This window comes from Zea mays, chromosome 7 (assembly GCF_902167145.1).
Source record: "Zea mays cultivar B73 chromosome 7, Zm-B73-REFERENCE-NAM-5.0, whole genome shotgun sequence".
Classification (NCBI taxonomy): domain Eukaryota; kingdom Viridiplantae; phylum Streptophyta; class Magnoliopsida; order Poales; family Poaceae; genus Zea; species Zea mays.
In genome coordinates this window covers 153529667-153548084 of record NC_050102.1, presented here as the reverse complement: position 1 = coordinate 153548084, position 18418 = coordinate 153529667, and the positions used below count along the sequence as shown (strand labels likewise).

Below are 18418 nucleotides of genomic sequence, written 5' to 3'. Positions count from 1 at the left end.
ATTATATGTCACTCCCACCGCCGAACCCTAGTTTCTGTTCGGACTTCCGCCGCGCTTCGCCCTCTCGCTCCAGCCGCTTCACAGCGCCGCCGCTCGCCTCTCCGACTGCCGCGAGAATGGTATGTCAATTGCGCTTGCTGGTGTTAGTTCGAGTAGGGGTTATGAGCGGGGTTTGACCTGGGGGTTTGTGTGCTTGCGCTATGTGTGCAGCCGTTCAAGAGGTTCGTGGAGATCGGGCGCGTGGCCCTTGTGAACTACGGCAAAGACTACGGCCGCCTCGTCGTCATCGTCGATGTGGTCGACCAGAACAGGGTATGTACTGAGCTCTCTCATAAATGCGTGTCGTTCTGTTCGCTGTTGTGATTTCGATCTAGAGCTTTAGAGGAATGCTTTTGATATAGTGTTTGGTTCCGGAGTATGGTGGGACGGCTCCTAATTTGTTGTTGTTTGGATTGGTTCCATGTAGTACAGAGTGGTTCCAAAAAAGGAAAATTATGCTCAAATGTCGAACCATCCCGCTCTCTCGGACGGAGCCGCTCCCTGGAATGTAGCCTTTCTATCCCAATTGGCTCCGGAACCAATCACTACTGTTAGTTGGTTGGTATCCGCTGCTCTTCGTGAGAATTATGAAAACGTTATATGCCTGTATTTGGCATCGCCTGATGCAATTTATTTGAATTGGCAAAGTAGCGTGGCGTTGTCCGCATCTAGCGTTTATTAATACCTACTCTTAAGATCAATGGATGACTAAGTGCCCTAGCATTTGGCAGTGCCAGGAGGACAAGGGTTGCTTGCCAAACTTGTTCCCTTAATGAACCAATGACTAATTCTCTTGTTTAGATTCCTTTTAAGGCACAATGAATGTTCGATATTTAACAATATATATTTGTGGAGCCGGTGCCTCAGTAATTGATTTGGTTAGGCATTCAAGCACTCATGGCCTTGATGCATTCTATGGACCAGGCACTTGTGGACGCCCCTGATATGGTCAGGTGCCAGATTAACTTCAAACGGCTCTCACTTACTGACATCAAGATTGACATCAAACGCGTTCCCAAGAAGTCAACCCTGATCAAGGCTATGGAGGAAGCTGGTAATGATGAACCTCATATAGTGGACCTCTTCAGCAAAGTTGTGCTTTATTCATCTATATTCTAGATGAAGATAATAGTGACAATTAATTGATGCTTTGTTATTCTTTTTTAGATGTGAAGACGAAGTGGGAAAACAGCTCATGGGGCAAGAAGCTGATTGTCCAGAAGAGGAGGGCTGCGCTCAGTGACTTTGACAGGTTCAAGGTCATGCTGGCAAGGATCAAGGTCAGGAACCTCCCTGTCAAATGTCTAGTTCCTGTTGGCACTGAGTATATTGCTTGCTCACACCTTTTTCCTTTATGTAAACAGAGGGGTGGTGCTATCAGGCAAGAGCTCGCCAAGCTGAAGAAGGCGTCCACGGCTTAAGTCCCTTTTGGTGGATGGCATGTTAGTTTTTGGTTTCATGTTTCATCAGCATTTTGTTTTGAGTGTTGTCAAAGCCAGAATTAGTAATATGTTTCATGTGTACCCTTTTCAAACTTCATCAAGAATGGGTGTGCTCTGGATATTTTGTCGGGAATGATATGAAATACTTAAGTTAGCTTGCGACAAATGTTCATGCTTCCCATTTGAGTTTTGTTTATTGCCAGTGTTTTTAGGCAGGGTTTAAAATAGCGGCGCTATAGCCGGCGTTTTGGGTGACCAAAAGCTACGCTAAACCATTTTCACGCGCTATATCACCTATGAGTGCTATAGCTTAAAATAGCGCCGCTAAATGCAATAGTGCTAGCACGAAATAGCTGGCACTATTTCTGGAGTGGACCAAAAATAGAGCATAATCCTACGGTCCATGAAGGCCCAAAATTAAACCTAAAGTCATCTGAGAGGGACAGCTGGACAAGCACTAAGCCACGTCCCTCAAACCTCAAAGAAACGGCGGCGTGTCTCCTTGCTGGTGCTCACAGGGCTCCATTTCGTGACGGCGAGGACCGAGGAGAAGCAGCGGAGGTGTTCAGTTGCTGGCGTGTTCCTTCACTTCCTTGCTTAGCTGCTTCCTGGCTTATTGCTGATAGCGTCCGTACAAGTACCTGGCACCTGCTGTGCGGCTGTGTGCTGTCAACGTCGAGCAAGGAAGGACCAATAAGACTGTGTTCAATGGTTCCCTCTATATTTTGCCCCCTATATCCCACTATTCCGCCACGTCAGCAACCGGTCTCCTCCTATATTTTCACTCTCTGCAGCGGTTTCCCCTAAATTCTCCCCCTATATCCAACTACCTCCATACAATATTATTTTTCATACCTATTTATCATCCATTACCAATTTTTCATCCACTACCAAACACCACCGTGCACGCACATCAAGGGAAGAGGGCCGGCTGCACCACCCCTTGATCTGGCGGTGTCCTCTGTCATCCGCTTGCACTGTAGCGGACTTAGCGTGAACCGATGAACAGTCCGGCGGTAAACTGTAGCCGCCACAGATACCGGAGCGTGCGCCGTTGAAGCCAGTCTAAGCAAGCAAGCAATAGCAAGTTAGCGACACAGAAACTCTTTGCTGCAAAACTCTTTTGGCCTGTGTGCTGTTCGTGTAAGGGTTTAAGCTGCTTTCCAGGCTGCTGCCGCTCGCTGTTTGGTCTTTGCTAAGGTGTTCAATGTCAGCTGTTGATTGAATGTCGCATTGCTGCATATGCTACAACTGTTGAATGGTTGTACAGCTCCAACTTTGACTGTTATTGTATTATTGACTGTGTCTCTGTTATTTTTTACAAATCTGCTAAAAAAAATGTTACCGCTATTTTGCTTAGCTCGCTATTTTAAACCTTGTTTTAGGTAACCAGGATATTAACATAATATTTTTTTTTGATCCTGCCTAAGCTTTCATTTCTTTCACTGCCTTAATGTTTATGTTTGCTCGGGCAGTTCTCGAATTGTTTTCTACCTCATCCTTGCTATCCAATGATCCAATCCAGCTATGACATTTGCTGCATAATTTTGCTATGCATTGCACATTTGCACTTATTGCCGACAGCCATTATTCTCCGGACGAGCAGTTTGTAAGTTTCCAATACGAGCATGAGCTTTTTCCATAATTCTATAGGCGGCTGGATGAGCATCTCCAGTAGTTATTTTAGAAAAATGCTCCCTAAACTTTGATTTAGCAAGTTGCTATATGCATATTGGGAATAAAAATAAACTTAGCCTCTAACCGTTTTCAATTCTTAGATTGTTAAATATTTTTAAATTATGCTAAACTCAATGGTAAATTTATTATTTCTGCAGCTTAAATCATTTAAAGCGATCACTTCTACACGAGTGTAAACTCGATGACAGACATGTCATTTCATATTGTGATTGATAAACAAAATAGGTTAATTGAGAGTACGAAACAACTCTCCAGGTTTCAGAATACTTTATTTAAGTAATTGTTGATGCATGAATTTTTGTTATTAACACCCTAAATAAATTTTAGGGATTTGTTTTAGGAACTAGTGGAGATGCTCTAGGGGGAGGATAACTATTTCGGATGAGCTTTTTGTGTAGCTTCTTGAAGCTAATAACATCATTTGAATGCTACCATTGGCTTCTCTTCTCATAAACAAAAGCTCTGCAGCAACACCTTTTCAGTAGAGATGGCCAAACGGGCCGCCCGGCCCGGCCCGGCCCGGGCCCGGTGAAGACCGGCCTGTTTTGGGCCCGGCCCGCTAGGCATGGTTAGAAAACCGGGCCGGGCCGTGTAAGCACGCGAGCTCGATTTTCTGTCCGAGCCCGGCCCGCAGGCCCGTTTAGCATGAAAAAAATGGACCGAAAAGCGGGCTAAACAGGCTAGTAAACACGTTTTAGTGTAAAAAAGGTGGGCTTAACAGGCTTAGAGGTAAACGGGCCGTGACGGGCTAGCCCACCGTGCCTAGTTTCCTGTCCAAGCCCGGCCCGCTTATTCGTGCCGGGCCGGCCCGGGCCCGCATAGTACCGGGCCGTGCCGGGCTCGAACCGGGTCTAAACAGCGGGCTTCGTGTCGGGCTCGCGGGCCTCGTGCTTATTAGACATCTATACTTTTCAGTAAAGCTCTAAAAGCTGAAGCAGCTAAAACAAACGGGGGTCGCTCATCAGATGTCAGCAACTTTGGCTAGCAGCGTCGTTAGTCGTTAGAAGCGGGCCCAGACATTTGAGATTGGATATTCAAAAATTCAAAAGATTAAAGAAATTAGTGCTCTAACACTATTTTGTATAATACATTATTGATAAATTATTATAGATCACTAAAAACTTGGGTATTTAATGAATACCATGAACCCCGGGGGGCTGGGCCCGCCTCCGAGCGTCGACTTTCTTGTGTTGTTTCTGGCCAGTTGCAAATATTGCTTTCTACTCCATCCGCCCCAGGATTCAGGAGGAAATGGGCTAGAGAATGATTTGATCCAATGGAGCCCTGAAGGTTGCAGCCTTAAATTTCAAGAGTTACAGTACATGTGACGAAGTTCACTTGTAGGTGTCAGCGTCACATACAGCCTGTTTGGTTGCCCGTACAACCGTATCCAGACTCCCGACGTGCTTTGACTAGGCTTGGCAATGGGGCGGGTTCGGGTCGGGTGCAATGTCCGCGGACCCGCACCCGAAACCCGAATTGCAGACCCGACCCGAACCCGAATTGTATTACGGGTGAAAACACGCACCCGGACCCGAACCCGTGGAGGCCCGCAACCCGTCGGGGACCCGCAGACCCGAAACAAATGTGCTGATTTCCAGCAGCCAAGCAGCAACACAGTACAAGATATAGTGACAAACAAGATCATACATTCATACTTCATCAGAAAAAAGGGCATGAAATGATGAAAGACTACAGCATACATATTAATTACATTTAGTCAATAGCAAGTAAACAAGGCCAACATGACAGCCAATACTCAATAGCAAACAGTTTGTAGCATCAAACAGTTTGTAGTAGCATACATATTACAGCAAACAGTCAGGTTCAACAAGCAGTTTGTAGCATACATATTACAGCAAGCAGTCTCTCACAATATGAGTACATGACAGTCAGGTTCAACAAGTAGTTTGTAGCAGGCTAGCAGCACCCAACACTCCAACAGACAGCAAGCAGCCAAGCATCTAGATCCAACAAGCAGGTTCATCTGATCATCTCAAATGGTTAATCAACAATTGTTGATTCATGTTCATCCTGCAAAATAATAAAAACAACCCTCAACAGCTCGAGTCAGGCTCTTCAATGCAAGTCATTAAAGCAACAAATAAACAATACCATCTCTTCATCTTGTTCATCAAGACAAGTCATCAAAACACCCATCATAGTTGGAGACCCTACATTGCAACAAAGCAGCCATCATTGGTTGTTTCCTATAATGTGCATGAAAACAAATAACATATAAATCTTGTTAAAATTATGACCACGTACCTAACATGTCAGCACGAGACCAAGCCTGCATACACATGAGTGCTTCCACCATTGATGGTGCAAGCTTACTACGGTGTGGACTAATTATTCTTCCTCCTGTGCTAAACACGGACTCAGATGCCACTGTTGAAACCGGAATTGCAAGAACATCACGTGCAATCTTTCTCAAAGTAGGATATTTAAGCCCAGCATGCTGCCACCACTGAATGATATCCAAATCATGTGTCCTAGGAAGCAGTGGTTCCTCTAAGTACAAATCCATCTCTGTGCGCACATAAGTGGAGGTCACGTCTGGTTGCTTGGACATGTAATCATCAAAAGTGTCCATCCAATCCTCCTCAAACATGTCATTAGGAGCACTACTTGTCCTAGGTTGAGCACCATCTGTTGTGGCAACAACTTCTATAGTATCTTGATACTCTAAAACCAAGTTATAAAGGATATCCTTGACTTTGTTAACAGCCTCCATACTTGTAATTTCAGATCCATGGATTTTTAGAAAAAGTACGTTCAAAAGATGAAGTTTATACCTAGGATCTAGGACAGCACCAACAGCCATCAAACCATGCACATCAAACCAATATTTGTTGAACTTCTCTTTCATTTTACTAGACATTTCTTCAACCTTTGGGTTAGCACTTACTTGCCACTTCCTAATTGCCAAATAAATATTGGTGATTTTGGGAAAGAAAATGTTGGCTGTGACATAGTTAGTGCCAGATAACAACTCTGTGACATCATAGAATATCTTCAATCTATCACAAAGGTCCTTAGCAAACTGCCAATCATCTCCAGTTGGAATACAAGGAGCACGAGCAGCAAGGCGTTCAAAAACATCTTTGTACAGCAAAGCAGTGTTAAGCATTAGATAAGTAGAGTTCCATCTAGTTTTGCAGTCAAGAGCTATCTTTTTGTCATATTTACCCTTCATTTGCATTGCCATTTTCTCAAATTTCTCATGTCTTTTAGGTGTGGCAGACCAAAATCCAACAAGCTCTCTAATACTATCAATTCCATGTTCCATTACACTCATTCCATCTTTCACAACAAGGTTTAAAATATGGCAAGCACATCTCATATGGACTAATTTACCTTGTAACATACAAGATGAGAGGGGCAACTTGCCTTTCACAGTGTCCATTCTTTGTCTGAGGTTCTCATTGGAGGTCCCAACCATATTTCTCATAACACTATCATTTGTGCTACAATTATCCAGAGTTATAGTAGACAAATTCCTCTCAATATGCCAGTCAAGGAGAACATCATGAAGAAGATCAGCAATAACCTCAGCTGTATGTGGAGCTGGAACATATAGGAACCTACACAAAATAAGTTCAACATTATATAATATAAGGATACTAATTGAAGAAGTTAGGACATAAAGAACAGTAGGGTTATTACCTAATAAGAAAACTCTTTAGCTTCCAATCATCATCTATAAAGTGTGCTGTCACGGCCATGTAGCCTTTCTTTTGGTGGTTTGCTGTCCATAAATCAGAAGTAATAGCAACTCGAGAACTCAACTTTCGAAAATACTTCAACATGGATTGTTTTTGCACTTCATACATATCAAGGATATCCTTCCTAAGTGTATTCCTAGACACTACCTTGAATAATGGTTGCAATGCTGCACAAAACTTGCGAAATCCAACATGGTCCACCATAGACAAAGGGTACTCATGGATAATAGTCATTAATGCAAGCTCTTTTCTAGCTATTTCTTGATCAAAAACATATTTCTCCAAAATCACAGTCCCATCATGTGGATTTGCAGTCAATTTAAGAGACGACTGTTTTATACCTTTTCTAACAGCCCTATCTGGACAAATCTCAAGATGGCCACTCAAGTGACTTGTACCATTTCTTGTGTCCCCTCCTAGATGCTTCTTACACCATTTGCATTTTGCTTTCCAAACCCCATTTAACTCAATTCTATCAAACTCTAACCAAACTTTAGATTTTAATTTTGGTCCTGGTTTCCTCTTACTACCAACAGCAACATCATCCTCTATTTCTAACACATCACCTGCTGCAGTTGCTAAATCAGATGGAGGAGCTGTTGCTGCTGCACGTGCACGGGTTCGAGGGCCTGCCGCTGCTTCTATTTCCACTTGAGATCCAATAGTTGCTCCGGTTGTAGGAGCATGAGAACTACTAGTACCTGGAGTCGACATTTCACTTCAGTACTTCACCCTAATATTCTGAAAAAATGCTTAGCAGTCACCAATAGGAGTCGACATACATGAAAAGGATCTGCAGATGTACTAGTACTATACTCATGTAGTCATGTGCTATACTCACCAATCACTGAGGGGCGAGCGCCAAGCAGAGGCTGGACCGCCGGAGGAGTAGCAGTGCTAGTGCAGATGAGCCGCCGCGCCGAGGGAGAGGGTGAGGGACGAGGACGAGGCCGGCAGGGCCAAGGCCAAGGCAAGGGCTGAGCCGCCGTTCGCCGAGGGAGAGGGTGAGGGACGACCGGACGAGAGATGAGCCACCGTCCGCCGAGGGAGAGCCGGAGAGGGTGAGGGACGACCGGACGAGCGGAGGCTAGAGGCGGTCAGCTGCAGCCGCGGGCCGCGCAGACGCGGCGGAGTGACGCAAGGCGGCGGCGGCTGTGCGTCTCTACAGCGACAGCGAGTGCGTGACTGCGTGGGCGTGGGCGGTGGACGGCTGGCTGCTAGCTAGGGTTTTGCCAATTTGCATCCATGTTGGGCTGGGCCTGGCTAGTTTCAATTAGTTCAGTTGATTGTGTTGGTGGGCTGACTCGGTTTGAATGTTTGATACGGGTTTCGGGTCCCCGCATAAAAACCACGGTTGAAAATGTAGAACTGCCCCGAACCCGAATTAAATCGGGCCCCCGAACCCGTGAACCCGCGGGTAAAAATTTAAACCCGCCCCGAACACCGTCGGGTCTAAAACCGCGGGGACCCGACCCGAACCCGCCCCATTGCCAAGCCTAGCTTTGACCGCGCGCAAGTACGTGTTTGGTTGGCTGTGCCTCCATCCGCGAGCCTGCACGCACGCATTCAACTTAAGCCGATTTTCACCGTTCAGCCTGCACGCGTGGGGATGTGGAAAACGAGCTTCGCTCGCGGGCCAGGCCAGCGCGAGGCTGGAGCGCTGGAGATCAGCAACCAAACATGCAGATAGGCGATGACTGTTCACTATTTCTATCTTCTCCCTGTTCGAGTTCAAAACTGTAGATTGTTGCAAAATTGTTTAGACAGGTCTCATAGGTTCACACCTTACAGTTCAAACATCAGACATATTTTGCTTGTACGTTTCACATTGCAGTATTACACCCATGGAGGTAGCAACTCTGTCATCTCTTCCTAGGAGTATGCACTGACAGGCATGCAATGCAACCATCTTCAGCAAAGACCTGCATAGTCCGCAGGTCCATATGGCTGGAACCATTCGGCCAGGAACCCTTTCTTCCTTCTAGGGTTGCACCCCATATCTCGGCACAGCAGATCATTAAGCCAGATGTTAGCGGTGCTTACGCAGGACCTGCGGAAATACCTCCCGTTGTATCGGTTCTTGTACTCTGCCCACTCCGCCACGCTCTCCTCCATGCATCTCACGCTTGGCAACTGGAAGCCGCCGGCCAGAAATTGAGCTACCCAGTTGCTCATCCTCTCCGAGGCGTATATGTTGGTGAGGCTCTCGGAGTAACCCACTATAGCCAGCTGAGGAATCCGGGGATGGATGCATTCTCTGTGTCGTGTTCAATCAGTTAGATAGAATGAGATTACTACTGAAACCAACACAATGTGGACTTTAACACAAGTTTATCTAATTGATTGAATATGCACTAAAGTTTCTGTACAGAGGTGTACCTGTACAGAGGAGCTGCTGTATCCGGTGACCCTGCCACTATCTCCCTGCACCAGTTCGCAGTGAAGATGTCCCTAAGCTTCTGGTCTCCTCTGAACCCCGTCGCCAGGATCACGATATCGCTTCTCACGCTTTCGTTTCTGTCTCGCAGGACGACTCCGTCGCTAGAGAAGCCGACCGCCTTGGATTTCCTGAGAACGATGCTGCCTTCGTCGACCCTGTCGTAGAAACCTTCCGGCAGCATCGCGATCAGGCACGAGGACATGGCGAAGGAGAAGCTGTAGTCCGGGACCATCCCGTGCTTCCGCAGAGGAACGCTCCACTTGTAGTACGTTTCGATCGCTTTAGAGATCGCCCATCTCTGAAGCAAAACAAACAGGTAGATTTTAAGCTATCTACATTCTACAGCTTACTGTCTGAATGTGCTCTCTATTTGATCTTTTGTACTTACCAAGGGAGAGAGTGCGGCGGCCAGCATGCAGCGCAAGAATCCTTCACCAGGTTTGTGAACCAGGAGCTGCGAGATGCGGTTCAGGTAGAAGTAGCTGAGGTCGACTCCCCACACGCTGGACTTGTGGACCAGCCAGTGCCTTGTTCTGTACACGATGGTGCATGGCTGCGCGGCACCTTCATGGAAACAAGAATTGTTAGCCACCACACCATGCATGCTCTTGAGAACGGCGAGATCAGACAGACGAGCTCTAGTTCTGGACACCTACCGTTCACCTTGGCGACCTCCGCGGCGATGTCGAACGCCGATTTACCGGAGCCGATCACCGTCACGCGCTTCCCCCTCACGAACTCAGCAGCGTCGCCGTCGTCCATGTAGGAGTAGTCCAGCGAGTGCAGTATCTTCCCCTTGAACAGCTCAGGCCCATTCGCTGGGAACTCTGGGATGTTTGGGGTTCCACTGTGCCTTCCAATACACAGGATGAGAAAATCCACCACAAAAACCTGTAATTTAGGTTGAGACACGAAGGATGGAAACAACAGCAATGAACAATCTGGACTCTCTTTGACTGTGACACAGATGATCCGTCCGAGGAGAGTACACGTACATACCTCAGTGCTACCGACTTTCAAGTCCTGGACGGTGAGGCGCCATCCGCCACCCTTCACGGCTCCGAACGCCGTCCCATCGCCGGACCACTGATCCCAGCCCATGACCTCTTCCTCGGTCGCACCGAGGTACTCGACGCCCAGCACCTGGCTGTTGAACCTGATGTGCTTGAGGAGGTCGAACGCACGCGCGTACGACCTTATGTACTCCATGACCCTGCGGTGGCCTGGGTACGCCTCCCTCGCGCTCTCCGGCGGCCACGCCAGGTCCGAGAACCGGAACGCCGTCGTCGGCGCCTGGAGCCTCGTGGACTCCAGGGTGTGTGCCCACACTCCGCCAACGCTTCCGTCGGCCTCGAACACCACCGGCCTGAACCCCTTGTCGAGGGCGTGCTTGCAGGCTGCTAGGCCGCTCACGCCTGCGCCGACGATTCCCACCGACTTGCTATCCATCCCTTGCCCTGCTTCCGACTTCCGAGTTCTTGGGAGGGAGGAGCTGTGAGAGGGAGGCAGGTGGCTTTTATACAGCCTTTTCCGTTTGATTCGCTGGATAAAGTTAGATTTTTTTCTTCTTCTTTGAGATGCTGGATATTTTCGGATGGGGCTAAAGGGCAAACAAGTGAACACCCACCACTCGCCGTTTTCTTTGGTTGCATCCGCATCCTGGATGATTTCTGTCAGCGTCTCAACTCTCAACCAGTGTGCTGTTTTAAATATCTGTATCTACATGGCATCTGATCTTTACTGTTTCATTTTTTAAAGAAGGCACATTTAGATATAAATATAGGTGATGTTGTCAGCATTGGACTTGTTGGTGGCTTGGTGCACACCAACTAGCTTGATATCTGACATGATCACCGCAGCCATTTGGATCCATTCCCATTTTCTATTGGTAATAACGCCCTATTTTAGTTGTTCATGTCAATTTTTATGCTGATTTACTCGTAAACTCTGAACTAGCGTAACTGAAATCCAATAAAAACAAAAAACCGCATCTAATCTAAACTCAATACAAGATGATCTCCAACTCCAATCCAGCCCCGTCCGGTCGTCTTAATTCCAAGTCGATCCAATAAACTCAAAATTGTAGTACAAGTTTTCACGAATTTGTCTGAAAAAGAAAAAAAATGTGGTAGGTGATTTATACTGCCTAGAGCATTCTGCGCACGACGCACAAGCGGAACACCCTCGGACTCCGATGAAAACCTCCATTCTCACTCTCAATCTGCATAGTCGACCGCGCCGTAAGGCTGGAACCACTCGGCGAGGAAGCCCTTCTTCCTCCTGGGGTTGACGGCACAGTTGGTCGTTGTACCAGATGTTGACGGCGCCGAGGCAGGAGCTCCCCCCGTTGCTCCTCCGTCTCATGTACCTGCCCCACTCCGCCGCGCTCTGCTCCATGCGCGCCACGCTCGGCAGCCGGAACGCGCCGTCCAGGAACCGCGCCACCCACTTGGCCATCATCTCGATCGAGTAGATGTTGGTCAGGCTCTCCGAGTACCCGATCACCGCCATCTGCGGGATCCGAGGGTGCACGCACTCCCTGTAGAGCGGCGGGACGCTGCTGGTGTCTGACCTCTGACGACGAGCCGGCGACGACCGCCTTCACCCTTGGCGCCACGAACATGCCGGCCAGGTACTCGACGACCTGGTCGTGGCGCGGGAACGCGCCGGCGCCGGGAAGTCGGAGAAGCGGTACCCGGCCGACGACTGCAGCCGGGTGGACGCGAGCGTGCGCGTCCACAGGCCACCCACGGTGGCGCCCGCCTCGAAGACCACCGGCCGGAAGCCCCTCGCCAGGAGGTGCTTGCACGCGGCGAGCCCGCTCGTGCCGGCGCCCACGATGGCCACCCGCTTCGCCGCGCCCTGCGGTCCATTGGCGCCACCGCTCACCGCTATCGATCTACAGGTCTTGCGCCGCCTCTTGAAACCGTGCTTATATGCAAATGCAATCTCGGCGATGGCCATTTTTGTATTTAAAAAAAAATTATCGGCGGGAGCCATGTGCCGCGTTTTTTCAATGCCGGTGTGGGTTGGAGTACGTGCGATTCAACGTTAGTCACTCACCGACTACTTTCTGGAGGCGGCTTAGCCAGTTAGCCGTAGCGGGTCGGCTATTGTGTCATCGCATAGATCTGTCCGTTGAAATCGCACGGCAGCCTTGGACCTGAATAGAGAACAGTTCACTTCCCAAGCTTATCATCCGACCCACGCACTGCGCGCATGTATATTCCACAGCAATTGCATTAGCTTCGTTAAGAGATGTTATTTAGGTTCGTGAATTTTAAAAATATACTTCCAGACCATTATACTTGTTAAACGAAACCGGTCTTACTTCTAAGGCTGTGAGGCGTCCCGACAAATATGGAGGCCCGGTACAAAATTGTAGCAGAAAAATATCAAGTACTAGCACGTATATATATTAAAAAAATGAATTATCATTTATTTTCTTGCGATTTGTTTTATCTTAAGTAGTTTGTGCTTGAATTAAAACTTTACATTTTTGAATAAATATTTTGAATAAGACGAGTGGTCAAAGTTTTCGAAAAAGTCAATGATGTCATATATTTGTGAACGGATGTAGTACCACATATGAAGTTCTTAACACACCCCTTTGCTCTGGTCCTTTGAACCAGATCTCGACTACTTCGTTGAGCCCGTTGTGATCCATAGGTTTCGAGATATAGGGAAACAATCGTGGGAGATAAAGGTTTAGGGAATACCTATGTTTAGGCTCTGTTTAGATCTTATGATCTAAAATTTAGCAACTAAACTTTAGACCACTTTATGGCTTGTTCGGTTAAGAGTGGATTGAGAGAGATTGGAGATAATTTAATCCCCTCCCATTCTCCTCAAACCATCTCAAACCTAACAAGCCCTTAGTGGTTTATATCTTTATACTTCAAATAGGAGGTATAAATTACCCTCCAAAGTTTAGACCACCTCACAAAAACTTTAAAACTACATAAATGAGCTAAAATAGTCTAAAATTTTAGTCTCGACATTAGCCACTAAACTTTAGACCAAGGAATCCAAACGGACTATAGGATGGCCATATATAAGAAGACAATGATAAGGGAATCAATTTATAGACCTCCTGGAGATGCTCTAAATATATCATATTTTAAAGCATTGAACTTATACATTTGAATTCTTGACAAAAATAAATACATTACTGCTATAAAATTTGTAGAAATAATTAGATATCATAAACTTGCCTCAAACTCCAGACCGGAAGAAGAAAAATGAAAAATAGAGAAAAACGTATGTCTGTTACTTCTATAAATGGGCTGGCTGATATCCTGCTGACTAACCCAAAGCCCAATGTGCATAATATTGTATACGGATCTGGTGTCAGTTGGGTCGTATCACCTGACCCAATGTGCACTAGTAACCGCCGCAGTGTGGTGTGGTGTGGTGTCCAGTGTCCACTACACTACTCCCGTGCCTCAAAAGTTCGTGGCGTTTGCGGCGGTTACTAGTGCAGCAGCAGCAGCACCACGTGATGCATCAGGTCGCACTGCAACTCTTTTTTTCTGAATGCAATCACACAGTTCGCTCCAACCAAACAGACTGGGTCTCACTGGCGCCCGTGGCTGTGCCCTTCTTCTGTCTCCGTCTGCCGGCGGCGTTCTCGAGAAACAGTGGAACAACTCGGTAGCTGTCTCTTTTGGATGCTCTGGTTTTGGTTCTCGATCGACAGGGAAAGGCCTGATGCGACGACTGTCATCGTGTATTCTGTGCTTTAATTATAGCTCGCCGGTGATCCGGTCGGTGCCATCGTGTATTCTGTCGGCCAAACCAGGAGAAACAGGCAGCCGATCTGTTGGCTGAGAAAGGTAATCTGCAGCTTGATTCTGGCAGCTCTCAAGTTCCGATCCGTAATTACTACTGAGTAGTCAGCTTGTTGGCTGTGGCTTTAATCCGACTAATCTCTATGGATTGCAGCTGCAGCGAACAGCTGCGCTAGCTTCTCACGATTACCTGATGTGACAATGAACTCTAAAATGGCCGCGCTGCTTAGCGCGATTCCTTCGGTCTCCACCACACGATTCATAATTCCGTGCAACCGCGAGCCCAGAAAGTCTACCCAAAGGAGGAAAGAAGAGTGTGTTGGATTGGACCAAACAAACGCTGCCGGAAATGTTTACGCAACCGCTTCAAATTAAAGAACTGTTGCTCCGCAAGTTGACGTGCTGCGTTGATACAGACAGTACCATTACATTATCGCGGATACTGCATCTTTTTTTTTAATTCCACGGGGACATGAAATACCGAATATGAGAATGCCAGTGGCAATCTGACCTTTTCTGCCGAGATGATTCATTGGTGATGCTTACGACGACTAGCTAGCCATGTCGACATTGATGAATCTACAAAGGCTGTCACCAAAATGAGTTCTGGCTCCCTGCTAAGCAGCAGACTTATATATACTTGTGTCCCGTTGAGATTTGCAAGGCGAAAAATAGGGGCACCAATATGCATGGTACAGATCTGTGAAACACAGCTGTTATTTACTGTCTCTCTCGCTTGTATCTTGCACCGGGTACCACTTGTTTAGATGAACAATTAATTGACCGGTGATATTGATGCAATGCAATGCAATTAGGGTACAAGTGATGCAGCAGCAAGGCACAAGTCAGAACCGTCGTTCTGGACCTATAGTCAGGGAAAAAAAAAGGACAACATGAGAAGCATGAGCTAATTAATACACTGCAGTTTGCACGGCCCGTTGAAATGATGTATTTTTGCTCGTCGGAGAAAATAGTTTGCATGACGCGCTCTGTGCGAGAGATCAGTAGACTTTTGGGCAATTCTGACCTGCATGCTGATTCTCAGCTCTCCTCGTTCTCCCACTTGATGTTGAGAGCGCAGCAGTTCCTTGGCTTATATTTTGGCTAGATACTTCAGTTCGTGTATACAGGTTCTTTATATATAGTAGAACTTCACAACACCAGTCACTTTTCAAAGGAAAAAAAGAAGAAGAGAAACACTTGGTAATGACATCAGTAATTGACAAACGATTAAGGAGACCAAACGGAACCCGCACCAGCCCGGCGGATACTGCCAACTTTCAGAGGCCGTTGCTTTCAGAGCTCCATCGTCATGCTGTGCACCCGTCGTACGTGCTGGTGCCCACCGTGGATATGCTGCTCCTGCTGGTGCACATAGCAAAGCCGGAATTATACTCGTCTACGAATGATGATGAATCCACCTTCCTTGACTTGGAATATTCAAGTTCCCATGGTTCGATACAGCCTCGAGATTTCGATCTCAGATTAATTGTCAGATTCCGAGTAGTACACTGTCGCATGTCTCAATAATTAATGTGAGCCCCCGGCCCCCAGACAGATCGGCCGCTTCTTTGCCAAGTTCCCTCTCAAAATTGCCTACCCGGCCGGGCTCCACCTTCCTCTGCCTGAGTATTATATTATACACTAGAACTCCTGGCACTAGTTTTTCTTTTTTTTTCTTTAACAAAGAGAGAGAGAGAGAGAGAGAGAGAGAGAGAGAGAGAGAGAAGTGCACACATAGAAATACTACTATCAAGGAGACTGATGTTACCGTCTTGGCAAATCATACATGAACATGCAAAAGATGCAGAGAGAGCAAACCTGTCACGCTAGTGTTTACTGCTAGTAGAAAACAACACTCTTGATGTAGATTTGCATGTTCGTCCCATGCCGAACTGGATCCCACGGTGGTGACGACTCCTCGCGGGCCCCAAAAATTAGGTGGCCGTTTCTTAATTAATAATAAAAAATTAGGTGGCCCTCGGGCTGGGACCCACTCACAAGAGAATTTAACAACCGAAACGGTATCTGATTGGCAGGAATTAACAAGGCCTCCCCCGGCTGGTGGAGAGGGGTGCCGATGGCATATTGGGTTTGCCACTACAGAACACGAACACACAAGCTTTTGGTCAAACAATGAGCAAGTAGCAAATACTCTATGTACTCGCAATGGGCTCTGTGGCAGTGACCCAACCAATATAAAAGAAAAGGGAAAGCGAGCAGGGAAAAGTGGCCACTCCATTTGTTCTATTTTCTGGATGATGTCAAGGCCTCCTCACAGATGACCATTCTTGGTGCCTTGCACTTTATCATTGATGTCACTCTCCAACCAGTATCTTATACTCTTCATCCAATCGAGCCAAAGCAACTCAGCCGCAAACAAGTGCAGCTTTAAACAACCGCATGATGTCCTGTCACAAGAAAACAGACTAACTAGCTCAGAAGGAACACCAGATTAAAGGTAAACCCGTAAAAGACCAGGCTTCCATGCTAGATTAAACCAGAATGGCAGCATCTTCAAACTAAACTGTAGCCTGTAAAGTACTAACCTTCATGTGCGATTTACCCATGCCATTCTTTCCCCCTGAAAACACTGTCAAAATACTAGAAGGAAACTAAAATTTTGAAAGTTAATACTCCTATATAAAAAGGAAGGATTCTATTACACCACCACTACTACTACTAGGCCTGTACTATCCTGGCTTGTTGCATCACAAAGAGGCATCAAGATTCCTGTACATGTCACAGAATAATGAATCACAACACTATTTTATCGTGTTCCTCCCTGATCGGGGCACAGAAACACATTCACATGGGAGGAATCAAGCAAAAATGAGGTTAGTACAAATAGTAAGGTAACGTCTTGTAAATATTTAAACCGGTTCCTAATCTGGAACAGTCTTGGGAATAAAAATATATTGCTCCATCATATGATTAGCCTTTCAAATTGGACTTTGGTACCCGGAGCACATGTATCTCCACCCAGACCACAATTATGTTGCTAGTTTATTGATCTTTGATCACAAGATCCATGGAATAACTCGTACTTTTTCAGCACGCAAAGTAAAGAACTGCAGAAAAAAATAAATGGAAGTAAAGATCAAAGGCGATTAAATTAAAAGACTAGCCAATCCCAAATAGACAAGTATCTGACCGTACACATGTAGCTTTACGAGATGCAGGCCTAGGAGCATGCACAAATCATATTTAACTAAGCAAGTGCTTCTGTGATTTCTAGGAATATTGATGAGATCATAAAGCGTGTACCATTAAAAAAAATCGGTGCCAGATAGCCCCACAGCTTATAGTTGTACCGTGATCCAGTATGAAGTGATACCATTTTGACTATCCTTTTTTTACCAGAAATGGCTAAACATTTTTACATAAGCATTTGGAGAAATGGTTCCTTTCAGATTGGACATGATTAGAAACAAATGAGATGACATCATAATTAAAAATGTATTCATTCATTTGTTTTAATCAAAGTAAAGGAAAATGTAATCGTTAATAGAGAAGAGAATGATGCCATATAGGTTGAGAGTGAGACAATCAGATAAACTTTTTCTGCTATGATTTTTTTTCCTGTTAGACAGAACCATGTATTCGATGGCAAGGTAGTGGGGACATTTTACATAATACTAAAGCTCCAACCTTTTCTGAAACAGTTGCCCCGGAATCTGTTGTCTGCCTTTCTTTGAGTACAGATGAGAAATTTTGGTTGGCCCTACACCAATATATGCTAGAATCTCCAATCAATACAGCATCTCTGATCCCCCTCTTATGTTGTCACCAATGAGGTTAGGCCTGTTGCCTGCATTTCAGTGGTCATGCTTGTGGCCCCCGAATCAGAATTGACAAATGAATGTGTGAGCTATTCAACAATAGTTCAAGTACAAGCTACTTTTTTCCTACAAAATTCCCAAAAGATACCACAGCATCGATAGACAGTTTGGGACTCAGACCAACAAGTAACTGTTTCTACGTGAAAAACAGCCGTCCACAGTTCCTCTTGTTTGAAAAAAAAAGACAGATACCGTGTCAAAGGCTCTCACATGAGTTGAGTCTAGCAAAAAGATAAACCAATTAAGAAAAATCTTCCCCCGCAAACGCAAAGAGGCTGATTTGATCCCACAACCTGGTCAACCACCATTTTTTTAAAATCTCAGAAACCACCCGTGGTATTGTGCAAGAGAGAATTTCTTACCAAGGAATCCTTCTGAAGCTGCATAATCACCCTTGCAAGTTGACTTTATATATGGAAGCGGGTATGGACGTATGGTT

General features: G+C 46.1%; 2 protein-coding genes and 2 long non-coding RNA genes across 4 annotated transcripts; 2 read left to right on the top strand and 2 right to left on the bottom strand.

Moving 5' to 3' along the window:
* Window positions 1-34: 34 nt before the first annotated feature.
* On the top strand, window positions 35-1675 carry LOC100533139 (60 ribosomal protein L14). Its single transcript, NM_001353460.1, has 5 exons — window positions 35-119; window positions 211-312; window positions 964-1093; window positions 1207-1319; window positions 1404-1675. Exons 1-5 carry the CDS (start codon window positions 117-119, stop codon window positions 1458-1460), a joined length of 405 nt encoding a protein of 134 aa, NP_001340389.1. The 5' UTR covers window positions 35-116; the 3' UTR covers window positions 1461-1675.
* A 2280-nt stretch (window positions 1676-3955) lies between these two features.
* LOC118472982 (uncharacterized) lies at window positions 3956-5539 on the bottom strand. Its single transcript, XR_004851552.1, has 3 exons — window positions 5448-5539; window positions 5295-5353; window positions 3956-5213 (listed from the first exon to the last, which is right to left on the bottom strand). It is a non-coding gene; the product is annotated as an uncharacterized lncRNA (long non-coding RNA).
* A 3096-nt stretch (window positions 5540-8635) lies between these two features.
* LOC103633147 (probable flavin-containing monooxygenase 1) lies at window positions 8636-11099 on the bottom strand. The gene is made up of 5 exons (XM_008654826.4): window positions 10347-11099; window positions 10004-10238; window positions 9736-9911; window positions 9287-9645; window positions 8636-9164 (listed from the first exon to the last, which is right to left on the bottom strand). The coding sequence occupies exons 1-5, from the start codon at window positions 10794-10796 to the stop codon at window positions 8819-8821; spliced, it is 1566 nt and encodes a 521-aa protein (XP_008653048.1). The 5' UTR covers window positions 10797-11099; the 3' UTR covers window positions 8636-8818.
* On the top strand, window positions 9483-10309 carry LOC118472981 (uncharacterized). The gene is made up of 2 exons (XR_004851551.1): window positions 9483-9663; window positions 9740-10309. It is a non-coding gene; the product is annotated as an uncharacterized lncRNA (long non-coding RNA).
* Window positions 11100-18418: the final 7319 nt, after the last annotated feature.